Source organism: Theropithecus gelada, chromosome 3 (genome assembly GCF_003255815.1).
Source record: "Theropithecus gelada isolate Dixy chromosome 3, Tgel_1.0, whole genome shotgun sequence".
In the NCBI taxonomy this organism is placed as follows: domain Eukaryota; kingdom Metazoa; phylum Chordata; class Mammalia; order Primates; family Cercopithecidae; genus Theropithecus; species Theropithecus gelada.
In genome coordinates this window covers 163,147,887-163,162,332 of record NC_037670.1, presented here as the reverse complement: position 1 = coordinate 163,162,332, position 14,446 = coordinate 163,147,887, and the positions used below count along the sequence as shown (strand labels likewise).

Here is a 14,446-nt window from a genome sequence, read left to right as displayed (position 1 = left end):
ATATTCTAAATTCTTTGTTGTCCTTTCAACAACGTCATAGCCTCTTCACCAGAGTAGATTTCATCTCAAGAAATCACTTCTGTTGCTTATCCATAAGAATATAATCCTATAATATATATTACAGTAATAAATGAATATATACATATATTACACAAATATAGTATATATCACACTAATATATTGATGTACATATATGTAAATTATATGTAAATATATTAGTATAATATATACATAGTAGTATATATACATTTATATGCACATATATTACTGTAGAGTGTGTGTGTAGGGGTGTGTGTGTATGTGTGTGCATGTGTAGCTTATATCACCTTGGAGGATAAGTGAGGCTCTTATATTTTTATTTTATTTTTTTTGAAACAGAGTTTCACTATTGTTGCCCAGGCTGGAGTGGAATGGCGCGGTCTCAGCTCACTACAACCTCTGCCTCCTGGGTTCAAGCAATTCTCCTGCCTCAACCTCCCGAGTAGCTGGGATTACAGATGTGTGCCACCATGCCTGGCTAATTTTTTATATTTTTAGTAGAGACGGGGTTTCACCATGTTGGCCAGGCTGGTCTCAAACTCCTGACCTCAGGTGATCCACCTGCCTTGGCCTCCCAAAGTGCTGGGATTACTGGCGTGAGCCACTGTGCCCAGCCGGCTCTGATTTGTTTTTTTTGAGACAGGGTCTTGCTTTGTCGCCCAGGCTGGAGTTCGGTGGTGCGATCTCAGCTCACTGCAACCTCTGCCTCCTGGGCTCAAGTGATCCTCCCACCTCAGACACCCGAGTAACTGGGATTACAGGTGTGCACCACCACGCCATCTGATTTTTGTATTTTTTGTAGAGATGGGGGTTTCTCCATGTTGCCTAGGCTGGTCTCGAACTCCCAAGCTCAAGCAATCCGCCCGCCTCGGCCTCCTAAAGTGCTGGGATTACAGGTGCGAGCCACTGTGCCCAGCAGGCTCTGATTTCTTTAAAAAAAAAAAAAAAGGAAGTGAAACAGGAAAGAAAAAATTTATATATATATTTTTTTCTTTCCTGTTTCACTTCCTTTTTTTTTTTTTTTTTCCTGTGGAGATGTGGTCTCACTATGTTGACCATGCTGTTCTGAAACTCATGGCTGTTCTCCTGCCTCAACCTTCCAAAATGTTGGGATGACAGGTGTGAGCCATCTTGCCTGGTGAGCAGTAATATTTTAAAAAACCTTTTATTCTGAGAAGTAGGTCTCAACGGTGGTCTTAAAATACTCAGTAAACTGCCTGTAGTCCCAGCTACTCGGGAGGCTGAGGTGGGAGAATCGCTTGAACCTGGGAGGTAGAGGTTGCACTGGGCCAAGATTGTACCACAGCATTCCAGCCTGGGCGACAGAGTGAGACTTCTTCTCCAAAAAAAAAAAAAAAATACTCAGTAAACCATGCTGTAAACAGACATGCCGTCATCCAGGTTTTGTTGTTCTATTTTCTAGAGCACAGACAGAGTAGATAGCATCATTTAAACAATTTATTTTATTGATACATGGATTTACATATTTTGGGTATATGTGTGGTAATACATTTGTGTAATCAAATCAGGATAATTGGGATATACATCATCTTATCTCTTCTGTACACTAGGAACCTGTGAATTATTCTCTTCTAGCTATTTTGAAATGTACAGTCAATTAATATTAACTACAGTCACTCTACTGATCTAGCAGACACCAGGACTTATTTCTTCCGTGTGTTTATTCGTGCACAAGATTTAGCATTTTTTTTTTTTTTTTTTTTGAGGGAGAGTCTTGCTTTATTGCCCAGACTGGAATGCAGTGGGACAATCTTGGCTGGTTCCAAAGAATGGACAAAGAATGGACAAAGTATTGCCCACTCCAGTCTGGGCAATAAAGCAAGATTCTCTCTCAAAAATGAAGAATGAAGAACCAAAGAATGAAGGCCCAAGGAGAGGAGAGAAACCAAAGAATAGCCAGCCAGTGGAGCCATGAGAACCCACGACATTTATTGAGTTCATGTCTTATGTAGGTGCAGTTTGTGGTGCCCCCAAACGATGAAAATAATTGTTTTTGTAGAAGATACATAGAAAATCGTGGGCCACAGACTACCGTAACAGATGGAAAAATAATGATAAAGTTTGAAATATTGTGAGAATTACTAAAACATAGCAGAGATATTAAGTGGGCACATGCTATTGGAAAAATGGCACCAATAGACTTGCTTAAGGCAGGGTTGCAACAAACCTTCAATTTGTTTTAAAAAAATTGCAATATTTGCAAAGTGCACTAAAGCAAAGCACGATTAAAGGGAGGTATGCCTGTGCATGTTTATTTTTGGCTGGTTGATTGTTCTTCAGTTGATACACTGTCTATTATTTTGTACCAACCAAAGAGGCCTGGGAATGCTTGAAGCCATACGTCCAATTCCAAGGTTTTCTGAGCCCAGGATGATCATCATCCAACAGCATTTAGAACACAGCGACCAAATAGTCCAATGACCGGTTTCACTGGAATGACAGAAGCCTAGGAATGCATCCAGGATAAACTTTCTTCCCCATTGAGCTTCAGTAGTAGGCCCCAGCTGCTACCCCTTTAGGCTGTCCTACCTCCCTTCCAAGGATCCTGGTGGTTGCAAGTCCAGAACTGGCTCATACCTGAGGGAATGGGCCAAAATTGCCTCCTTTAGGTGGTCCCAATCCCTCCTCAGGCCCCTGATGGCCATTGATTAGAGGTTTCGAATCCAGAAAACAGGTCAGTCTAGGTGCCCTGTCCCATCTATACTTAACCAAAAGCCCTGAATGTTCAGAGGAACCAAGAAAAAGATGACCCTTCCCACTGAAGCCTTTATACACTTGGCAATAAATAAAGCAGTAGGAAAATACTTTCAAATTTATTTTTTGTTAATGAACATAGGTGACTTTTTTTTTTTTTTTGAGACAAAGTCTCGTCACCCAGGCTGGAATGCAGTGGCGTGATCTTGGCTCACTGCAACCTCTGCTGCCTCGGTTCAAGTGATTCTCCTGCCTCTAGAATGGCTGGGACTACAGGCATGCGCTGCCATGCCTGGCTAATGTTCTCTATTTTTAGTGGAGACGGGGTTTCACCATATTGACCAGGCTGGTCTGTAACTCCTGATCTCAAGAGATCCACCCGCCTCGGCCTCCCAAAGTGCTGGGATTACAGGTGTGTGCCACCATGCCCGGCCTGACAAAAAATTTTTAAAAGAATCTAACAGGTACTGGATAGTGATTCTTTTCAATCCCTGCAGCTCTCTTCTAATCTTTGTCAAGATGGAGGCACAGGCTGGGTGCGGTGGCACACACCTATAATCCCAACGCTTTGGGAGGCTGAGGCAGGCAGATCGTTTGAGCCGAGGAGTTTGAGACGAGCCTGGGCAACATGGTGAAACTCCACCACTACAAAAAAAAAAAAAAAAAATTAAAAAATTAACTGGGGCTATTGGTGTGTGCCTGTAGTTCCAGCTACTCATGAGGCTGAGGGGGGAGGATCACTTAAGCTCAGGAGACCAAGGGACCGAGGCTGCAGTGAGCCATTTATTGTGCCACTATACACCAGTCTGGGCAACAGAGTGAGACTCTGTCTCAAAAAAAAAAAAAACCAGACAAAAAACCAAAAACTGGAGGCTTGGGAGTGCTTGGGTCTTACATGTGATGTTATTGACTGAGCGTGGCCCTACTCAAGCTCCCCTATGGACATTTTCTCTTCCACCTGTGCCTCTTACTCTGCCATGCTTCCTGGTTCTGTCTCTCCCTTGCTAGTCTTATTTTCCATGTCTCCTGGGTCATCTAATATGCTCCAATACTGGGCTGGGTGCAGTGGCTCATGCCTGTAATCCCAGAACTTTGGGAGGCTGAGGCAGGTGGATCACTTGAGGTCAGGAGATGGAGATGAGCCTTGTCAACATGGTGAAACCCTGTCTCTTATACTAAAAATACAAAAAGTAGCCAGGCGTGGGGGCATGCACTTGTAATCCCAGCTACTCAGGAGGCTGAGGCAGGAGAATTGCTTGAACCTGGGAGGCAGAGACTGCAGTGAGCTGAGATCGCGCCACTGCACTCTACCCTGGGCAGCAGAGTGAGACTCAAAAAAAAATACGTATATATATGAATATATATATATGAGGTGATATATACATATTTTTTCATTCCAATACTTTACCCCAAGCCCTGAATTTTTTTTTTATTGTTAGAGACAGCTTATCTCTCTGTTACCCACGCTGGAGTACATTGGTGTGATCACAGTTCCCTGCAGCCTCAAACTCCTGGGCTCAAGTGATCCTTCCACCTCAGCCTCCTGAGTAGCTGGGACTACAGGTGCATGTCATGGTGCCTAGTGAATTAAAAAAAAATTATTTTTGTGGAGATGGGGCCTTGCTTTGTTGCCCAGGCTAGTCTCAAACTCCTGGCTGCAAGTGATTCCCCCACCTCAGCCTCCCGAAGTGTTGGGATAACAGGCATAAGCCACCGCACTGGCCCCAAAATCTTCCTCTACAACCTAGAGCGCCTCCTTAACCTTCAGACCTAGGCAGCCAATGACCTGATAGTTACTTGAATGTCTTACAGGCTCCTCAATACAAGATACTCAGAACTAATCACTTCTTCCTCTGAAGCCTCTTATTTCTGTTTCCAATCTCAGTTAATAGCAAACACTTTCCCCTCAGTGATCTTGGACACAAACTCAGGAGGCATCCTGGGCCCTCCCTGTCCCTCATCCCCAATCACAAGCCCTACTAACACACCCTCTATTATTAGACCTTCAGTCCAAATGTCCATCAGCGAACGCTGTCACCTTTATCTCCGAAATGTGTTCATCCATCCATTAAAAATTTTTTGTACAATTAATGTGTTGAAAATGTGTCAATTAAAAATAAGAATTTTGCTGGGTGCGGTGGCTCATGCCTGTAATCCCAGCACTTTGGGAGGCCAAGGCGGATGGATCACGAGGTCAGGAGTTTGAGACCAGCCTGACCAACATGGTGAAACCCCGTGTCTGCTAAAAATACAAAAATTAGCCAGGAGTGGTGGTGCGCACCTGTATTCCCAATTACTCAGAGGCTGAGGCAGGAGAATTGCTTGAACCCGGGAGGCAGAGGTTGCAGTGAGCTGAGATTGTGCCACTGCACTCCAGCCTGGGTGAGAGAGCAAGACTCCATCTCAAAAAAAACAAAACAAAAAACAAACCTGTTTTTTCACCATTCACTACTAAAATCCCGTTCAATGCTACGTCACTGACCTGGTCTACTGTAGTAGCCTTGTTACTGGCCCGCTTATTCATTGCCTCTTTGGCAATGTTGTCCCTGATGACTCAAGTCCCACTCTATCACATTTTTCTATTTTCTTTATAGCCCTTATCGCTTTCTGAAATAATCTTCATTTTTGTTGGTAACAGAGTTCTTTAGTGATGAAATAGTCACCCTGGGCTAGGTGCAGTGGCTTACGCCTATAACCCTAGCACTTTGGGAGGCCAAGGCGGGTGGATCATTTGAGGTCAGGAGTTTGAGACCAGCCTGGCCAACATGGTGAAATCCTGTCTCTACTAAAAATACAAAAAAAATGAGTTGGGCATGGTGGCGCGTGCCTGTAATCCCAGCTACTTGGGAGGCTGAGGCATGAGAATCACTTGAACCCAGGAGGCAGAGGGTTCAGTGAGCCGAGATTGCATCACAGCACTCCAGCCTGGGTAAGAGAGTGAGAAAAAAAAAAAAAAAAAAAAAAAAAAAAAAAAAAAAGGCAAAATGCTGGACAAGGTGGTTCCCAAAAGAAGATATGTAAAGCACATGGGACAGAAGGAATTTTAATCTTTTTTAAAATATATTTTTCTCCTTTTTTTTTCATTGTCATAATTCCCCAAACAAAGAACTTTAATCTTGGACTTCTCTCCCCTAGGTGTTCTGGCTTGCGGGCTCGCTGCTCATCATTGGCCTGGCCTCTGTGGTCATCCCCACCATCGGGTGGCGCTGGCTCATCCGCATCGCCTCCATCCCAGGCATCATCCTCATCATGGCCTTCAAGGTGGGGAAGCACTCATGGCTCCTTCCTGTCCCCTCCTCCTGCTGGTCCAGTGGCCTTCATGCCCCACAAATATCTATGTTTTTTTTTTCCCTCGAGACAGAGTCTCTGTTTGTTGTCTAGGCTGCAGCGCAGAGAAATGATCTTGGCTCACTGCAGCCTCCGCCTTCCAGGTTCAGGTGATTCTCCTGCCTCAGCCTCCTGAGTAACTGGTATTACAGACATGCGCCACCACACCCAGCTAATTTTTGTATTTTTAGCAGAGAAGGGGTTTCATTATGTTGGCCAGGCTGATCTCGAACTCCTGGCCTCAAGTGATCTGCCCACCTCGGCCTTCCAAATTGCTGGGATTACAGGCGTGAGCCACTGTGCCTGGCCATCTTTCTCACATCCTATTACCTTTACTGGGGAGTCTGTCTCAACCAGCGAGCAGCCCTCACCTCCCTTAGCCTGCCTCATTGCCCCTCTTCCTAGAAGTTTTCCCTGACAGCTCCGTTGTGTTTTTGCTGACTCCACTTTATCCTTCAGCACCCACCTGTTGGATGCTGTTGACATATTCCCAGGCCACCACAGGCCTGCTGGCTGGCGTGTCCTCCTCTCCCACTCTGTAAGCTGTTCAACTGTAGAATCATCATCTTCCTTAGTTTGCAGTAAAATTCTACTCATTGTTCAAAGACAAGATTGACCGCTCGGCAGAACAGGGTTTTACTTTGGTGTCACCTACCCTATGGAATCAAAGAATGTCAGAATTCAGAAAGGTCCTTGATGGCCATTCATTTTAAACCTTGACTCAATACAGGTGCCATCTTCCAGTAAGTCACCAAAATGACCAACACAAAGGGAAAGAGGAGAGGTCACCAGACCTCTTAGACAACATGGAGTTGTTCCTTTGGCCACATACCTATGAATCTGTAAGAAAGGTGATACTGTAGACATCAAGGGAATGGGTGCTGTTCAAAAGGAATGCCCCCAGGTGTTACTGTGGCAGAACTGGAGGAGTCTATGATGTTATTCAGCATGCTGTTGGCATTGTTGTGAACAAGCAGGTTATGGGCTAGATTCTTGTTAAGGGAATTCGTGTGCATATTGAGTACACTAAGCACTCTAAGAGCCGAGATAGCTTCCTGAAACTTGCAGAAAATGATCAGAAAAACAAGCCGGCTGGGCGCGGTGGCTCACACCTGTAATCCCAGCACTTTGGGAGGCCAAGGCGGGTGGATCACTAGGTCAGGAGTTCGAGACCAGCCTGACCAACAGGGTGAAACCCCGTCTCTACTAAAAATACAAAAATTAGCTAGACGTGGTGGTGCGTGCCTGTAATCCCAGCTATTCAGGCTGAGGCAGGAGAATCGCTTGAACCTGGGAGGTAGAGGTTGCAGTGAGCCGAGATCGTACCACTGCACTCCAGCCTGGGCGACAGAGCGAGACTCCATCTCAAAAAACAAAACAAAAAAGGAAGCCAAAGGGTAGGTTACCTGGGTTCGGCTGAAGCACCAGCCCTTTTCCACCCAGAGAGGCACATTTGTGAGAACCATGGTGGGGAGCCTGAGCTGCTGGAAACTTCTCCCTATGAATTCATGGCATATTAAGTGCAAAAAATAAAAAGACCTCTGGACTGTTTTTAAAAAAGGGATTTTGGAGGTGTTGAAGGAGGGGACTTCTGACTGTGGAAGAGATTATGTGCTGGGAAACTGTCATATTGCTGTGGAGGCTGGGCATGAGGCAAGAGGAAAAAGGCTGGAAAATCAAAAGTGTCAGAATAACCAAGAGGGGACCCAAACTGCCCTCTGGCCATGGGAATGTGGGGCCAGGTGCTGCTGTGGAGGTGCTTTTCTGAGGAAGAGCCAACAGCCTTGATTGCGTGAGGTGTGAGAGATGGGAGGTGGTCAGAGTTGATTCTCCAGCTTCAGTGGAAGCCCATACTATTTTCTGCGTGCGATGTTCAAACTATTCAGCGTTCAGTGGGTTGAGGGCCTTGACAGTCAGAACTGATTCTTCACCATGTGGGTGCTGGAGCGCCCTGCTCCTGTCACCCTTTGGTGGTTGCATGGTGGGGAGGTCCTGGGGTTCCTGGGGAGGGGGTGGAGAGAGGCGCCTGTGGCAGTGGCTATTTACCAATTGAAAGTGAGAATTGTGTTATGTTAACAACTAGGTTGGGTCCTATTGGTGCTAAACTGAGTATCAACCTGCCATCATCCTAGAAGGCACTATGATAAGGAGAACGTGACCTTTTTTGTTCCAAATCAACTTTGAATCCAACAGAATACCTGCTACATTGCATGCCTTTAAGCTGGTACATACTTTTCCTATCTTGGGAAACTAGGACTGTACAGTGTATAGAGCAATAATAGCTGTACCCCTGGGTTCTATAGCAGTGGCCACTCTGATGTTCTTTGTAATCTCTACCCAGTTTATTCCTGAATCTGCCCGGTTCCATGTCTCCACTGGAAACACTCAGGCTGCCGTGGCCACTCTGGAGCACATTGCCAAGATGAACCGCTCAGTCATGCCGGAGGGGAAGCTGCTGGAGCCCGTCCTGGTGAGTGCTGACACCCGAGGTCTTCTCCCATCACCAGTGGCCACTGGGAAATCCCCCAAGTTGTGGAAAGCTGGAGGGAGGGGGGAGCCTTGCTCTCTAGTCCTGTCCTAGAGGCAGGGCCATGGCCAGGAAAGATGCGAGGCTACATTCATTTTCACTGTGAGCCATGGGACCCTGGTGAGTTACCTACCTTTGTTTCTCTTATCAACAAAATAGGAATATTAACATCCACCTTGCAGAGCTAATCACATGATTTGGCATCATTGTCAATAGATGGAAGATTGTTTTCTTTTTTGTACTGGCCTTGTTTTGTTATGAAGGTTAAAAACCTCATTACATGACTTTTTTCATCTCTCTGGAATAGTTTCTATAAGGTAGGTGTTAACCTCCTTGAACATTTGGTGAAATTTGCCTGTAGAGTAGTTTGCCTGATATCTATTTTGAGGGGTTAGAGGATAGCAAGACATTGTTGAGCAGAGAGTTCCTTTTTATTATTATTATTATTTTTTGAGACAGAGTCTGGCTCTTTCCCCCAGGCTGGAGTGCAGTGGCACAGTCTTGGCTCACTGCAAGCTCCGCCTCCCAGGTCCATGCCATTCTCCTGCCTCAGCCTCCCATGTAGCTGGGACTACAGGTGCCTGCCACCACGCCCAGCTAATTTTTTGTATTTTTTTAGTAGAGATGGGGTTTCACAGTGTTAGCCAGGATGGTCTCGATCTCCTGACCTCGTGATCCCAGTCACCTCAGCCTCCCAAAGTGCTGGGATTACAGGCATGTCTAAATTGTGGTAAAATATACGTAACATAAAATTTATTATCTTAACAGTTTTTAAATGTATAGTTCAGTGATATTAAGTACATCTGTGTTGTTATGAAAACATAACCACCATCCATCTCCAGAACTCTTCATCTTACAAAGCTGAAATTCTATACTCATTAAACAAACACTTTGTTCCCCCTCCCCTGCCCTCTAAAAACCACCATCCTATTGTTTGTCTCTGTAAAACTGACTATTCTAGATCCCTCACACGTAGTATCATACAGTGTTTGTCTTTTTGTGACTGGTTCATTTCATTTCGCATAATGTCCTTAAGGTTCATCCATGTAGCATACATAGGTCAGAAGTTTCTTCCTTGTTAAGGCTGAATACTATTTCATTGTATGGATAGCCCACATTTTGCTTATGTGTTTGTTGATGAACACCTCTACTGTATAGCTATTGACTGATGCTACTATGAACATGGGTGACCAGATAGCTCTTCAAGGCTTCTTTTTCTTTCTTTCTTTCTTTCTTTTTCTTTCTTTCTTTTTTTTTTTTTTTTTTGAGATGGAGTCTCACTCTGTTGCTCAGGCTGGAGTGCAGAGTCACAATCTTGGCTCACTGCAACCTCCGACTCCCTGATTCAAGCAATTCTCCTGCCTCAGCCTCCCAAGTAGCTCAGACTACAGGCGCCCGCCACCACACCCAGCTAATTTTTGTATTTTTAGTAGAGACGGGGTTTCACCATGTTGACCAGGATGGTCTCGATCTCCTGACCTTGTTATCCGTCCGGCGAGGCTGTCTTTTCATTGCATTCTAGCATATGACTGATTTTTGTTCATGCATTAGTCTTATTACTTGAAGTATTTCTTTAGCCTTATATGGCTTTGGACCTTACATTTTTTTGTTGTAGTTGTCTAAACTGAAGTTTTTTTTGTTTTTTTTTTAATAATTTCAACTTTTATTTAGTTATGTTTGTGATGGGGTCTCACTCTGTCACCCAGGTTGGAGTGCACTAGTGCTGTCATAGCTCACTGTAGCCTTGACCTCCCAGGCTCAATCCTTCTACTTCAGCCTCCAGAATAGCTAGGACCACAGGTGTGTGCCACCACACCCAGCTAATTTTTAAATTTCTTGTAAACATGGGGTCTTGCTTTGTTGCTCAGGCAACTCCTGGGGTCAAGCGATCCTCCCTCCTGGGCCTCCCAAAGTTAGGGGATTACAGGTGTGAACCACTGTACCCAGCCGACTCTTATTTTAGATTCAGGGAGTGTGTGTGCGGGTTTGTTACCTGGGTCTATTCCCTGATGCTGAGGTTTAGGGTATCATTGAACCTGTCATCCAGGCAGTGAGCATAGTACCCACTAGTTAGATTTTCAGCCCTTGCCCTTTCCCTCCCCACTTTAGTAGTCCGCAGTGTCTATTGCTGTCCTCTTTATGTCCATGAGTACCCAGTGTTGAGCTCCCACTTAAAAGTGAGAACATAGGGTATTTGGCTTTCTGTTACTGCATTAATTTTCTTAGGATAATGGACTCCAGCTGCATCCATGTTGCTGTAAAGGACATAATTTCATTCTTTTTTGTGGCTGCCTTAAACTGTTTAAAAATTTTAAACAGGCTGGGTGCAGTGGTTCGTGCCTGTAATCCCAGCACTTTGGGAGTCCGAGGCAGGTGGATCACCTGAGGTCGGGAGTTTGAGACCAGCCTGACCAACATGGAGAAACCCTGACTCTACTAAAAATTCAAAATTAGCTGGGCATGGTGGCACATGCCTGTAATCCTAGCTACTTGGGAGGCTGAGGCAGGAGAATTGCTTGAACCTGGGAGGCGGTGATTGCGATGAGCTGAGATCGCGCCACTGCACTCCAGTTGGGGCAACAAGAGTGAAACTCTATCTCAAAAATAAATAAATACAAATTTTTAAAAAAATCATTGTCTTTGAGAATGAAGGGCCTCAAATTCTATTTTCTCTCATGTTAACATATTGAAAGTAGCTTTGGCTAGTATTTTCCATGTGCATTTTTTCAACTCTTTATTTTTAACCTTTCTATACTGCTTTGCTTTAAATGTATTTCTTGAGTCCGGGTGTGAGATAGCTCATGCCTGTAATCCCAGCACTTTGGGAGGGTGAGATGAAAAGATCACTTGAGGCCAAGATTTTGAGACCAGCCTGGGCATTAAAACAAGACCCCTCTTTACGCGCCCCACCCCCTGCAAAAAAAAACAAAGGCCAGACATAGTGGTGTACACCTGTAGTCCCAGCTAACTACTTCAGAGGTTGAGGCAGGAGGATTGCCTGAGCCCGGGAGGTCGAGGCTGCAGTGAGCTATGGAGGCTAGAGTCCTGGATGTCAAGGCTGTAGTGAGCTATGATCGCACTGCTGTCCTGGACCCTGTATTTTAGTAGCCTGGACAACAGAGCGAGACCCTGTCTCAAAAAAAGTATCTCTTGTAAAGCTATAGTTGATTTTTTTCCCCTTTCTTTTCCTTTCTTTTCTTTTTTTCTTTCTCTCTTTTTTTATTTTTATTTTTGAGAAGGAGTCTCCCTCTGTCGCCCAGGCTGGAGTGCAGTGGCCGGATCTCAGCTCACTGCAAGCTCCGCCTCCCGGATTTACACCATTCTCCTGCCTCAGCCTCCCGAGTAGCTGGGACTATAGGCGCCTGCCACCTCGCCCTGCTAGTTTTTTTTTTTTTTGTATTTTTTAGTAGAGACGGGGTTTCACCATATTAGCCAGGATGGTCTCGATCTCCTGACCTTGTGATCCGCCTGTCTCGGCCTCCCAAAGTGCTGGGATTACAGGCTTGAGCCACCACGCTCGGCCAACTTTTTTTTTTTTTAATAGAGACAGGGTTTCACAATGTTGGCTAGGCTGGTCTTGAACTCCTGATCTCACGTGATCCACCCACCTTAGCCTCCCAAAGTGCTGGGATTACAGGCATGAACCACTGCACCCAGTCGATATTCTGTCTTTTGATAATGAGTTGAACCCACTTACCTCTCCTGGCATATTTGGGCTTCTGTCATTTATTTTTATTTATTTATATATTTTTTGAGACAGAATCTTGCTCTGTTGCCCGGGCTGGAGTGCAGTGATGGGGTCTCAGCTCACTGCAACCTCCACCTCCCTGGTTCAAGCAATTCTCCTGCCTCAGACCCCCAAGTAGCTGGGACTACAGGCATGTGCCACCATGTGCAGTTAATTTTTGTATTTTTTTAGTAGAGGTGGGGTTTTGCCATTTTGGCCAGGCTGGTCTTGAACCCCTGACCTCAGGTGATCCACCTGCCTCAGCTTCCCAAAGTGCTGGGATTACAGGTGTGAGCCACTGTGCCTGGCCTGTTATTTATTTTGTATTTCTTATGTGTGTGCACAGTTTCAGGAAAATATTTTTTTCTTCTGAATCATGTCTTTCCTTTTCTCCTTGACTAACTTCTGTTAGATTGAGTTTGCCTTTCCCTCCCCTGTACTTCCTTTTATTGACTTGGAATTAATGTACTTTCGTTTATTCTAGAGGTAGCCCTTAACTATTGAAAACACTCCTTTACAATATTTAATATTATTTGCTACCTTTATCTGGTAACTAGTTTTTTTCTTTCTCCTGTCTCATTTATATGGCTTTGGACCTTAAATTCTTTTTTTTTTCTTTAAACTGAACTGAAGTTTATTTTGTTTTTTTTGTAATTTCAACTCTTATTTTAGCTATTTTTTGTGATGGGGTCTCACTCTGTTACCCAGGTGGGAGTGCGGTGGTGCAATCATAGTTCACTGCAATCTTGACCTCCCAAGCTAGACAATACAAGGACATTAAATATAATCTTGCCAATTACCGTTTTCCAAATCTTGTTTGCCCAGGATTTCAGTTACACTTTGTTCATAAGTTTTTCTAAATTGTCATGATTTTGGAGCCAGTATTTATTTAGATTTATTAACATTTTTATTGATTTTTGCAGTTTTTATTCCTAAGGAGTTTTTTGCATCTCCTTTCTGTGGTGTTAATTCGGTTTTATTCTTTTTTATTTTTATTTTTATTTTTTTGAGGTGGAGTCTCACTCTGCTGCCCAGGCTAGAGCACAGCGGCGCCATCTCGGCTCACTGAAACCTTCCCTTCCTGGGTCCAAGCGATTCTCCTGCTTTAGCCCCTCAAGTAGCTGGGATTACAGGCATGCGCCACCACGCCCACCTAATTTTTGTATTTTAGTAGAGATGGGGTTTCACCATGATGGCCAGGCTGGTCTCGAATTCCTGACCTCAAGTAATCCACCTGCATTGGCCTCGCAAAGTGCTGGGATTACAGGTGTGAGCCACAACACCCAGCCAATTTGTTTTATTTTTTGTTTATTTTATGTTTTATTTTTTGAGATGGAAGCTTGCTCTCTCACCCAGGCTGGAGTGCAGTGGCGCAGTCTCAACTCACTGCAACCTCCACCTCCCGGGTTCAAGTGATTCTCCTGCCTCAGCCTCCCGAGTAGCTGGGATTACAGGTGTCCGCCACCACGCCTGGCTAGTTTTTGTAGTTTTAGTAGAGATACCATCTCACCATGTTGGCCAGGTTGGCCTCGAACTCCTGACCTCAAGTGATCTGCCTGCCTTGGCCTCCCAAAGTGCTGGAATTACAGGCTTCAGCCACTGCGTCCAGCTGATTTGGTTTTATTCTTAATATTGAAATGTTAGATCTCTGTGGGTTTAATTGGGTACAAGAAACATGGTACAGATTTAGCTTTGTTATATCCACATGACTAACCAGTTGCTCTGGGGGGTGTGTATGTGTGTATATATATACGTATATATTATATACACACACACACATACACATATATATACACACACATATACATATACATATATTTATATATATATTTGAGATGGAGTCTCGCTTTGTCACCTGGGCTGGTGTGCAGTAGAGTGATCTCAGCTCACTGCAACCTCTGCCTCCTGAGTTCAAGTGTTTCTCATGCTTCAGCCTCCCGAGTACCTGGGATTACAGGTGTGCATCACCACACCTAATTTTTGTATTTTTAGTAGAGATGGGGTTTCACCATGTTGGCCAGGCTCGTCTCAAATTCCTGGCTTCAAGTGATACACCCACCTCAACTTCCACCACCACGCCCAGCCCATGATGTGTATTTTTTGAATAATCC

The 14,446-nt window shown here is 44.7% G+C and overlaps 1 protein-coding gene across 1 annotated transcript in view; it reads left to right on the top strand.

The window, feature by feature from the left end:
- The window catches only part of SVOPL (SVOP like), an 80,641-nt gene that overhangs the window by 23,003 nt on the left and 43,192 nt on the right, over positions 1–14,446 (top strand). The window contains exons 7-8 of the mRNA XM_025381088.1: positions 5,890–6,015; positions 8,423–8,551. Coding sequence (XP_025236873.1) covers positions 5,890–6,015; positions 8,423–8,551 — 255 coding nt within the window. The remainder of the gene's footprint in view (positions 1–5,889; positions 6,016–8,422; positions 8,552–14,446) is intronic.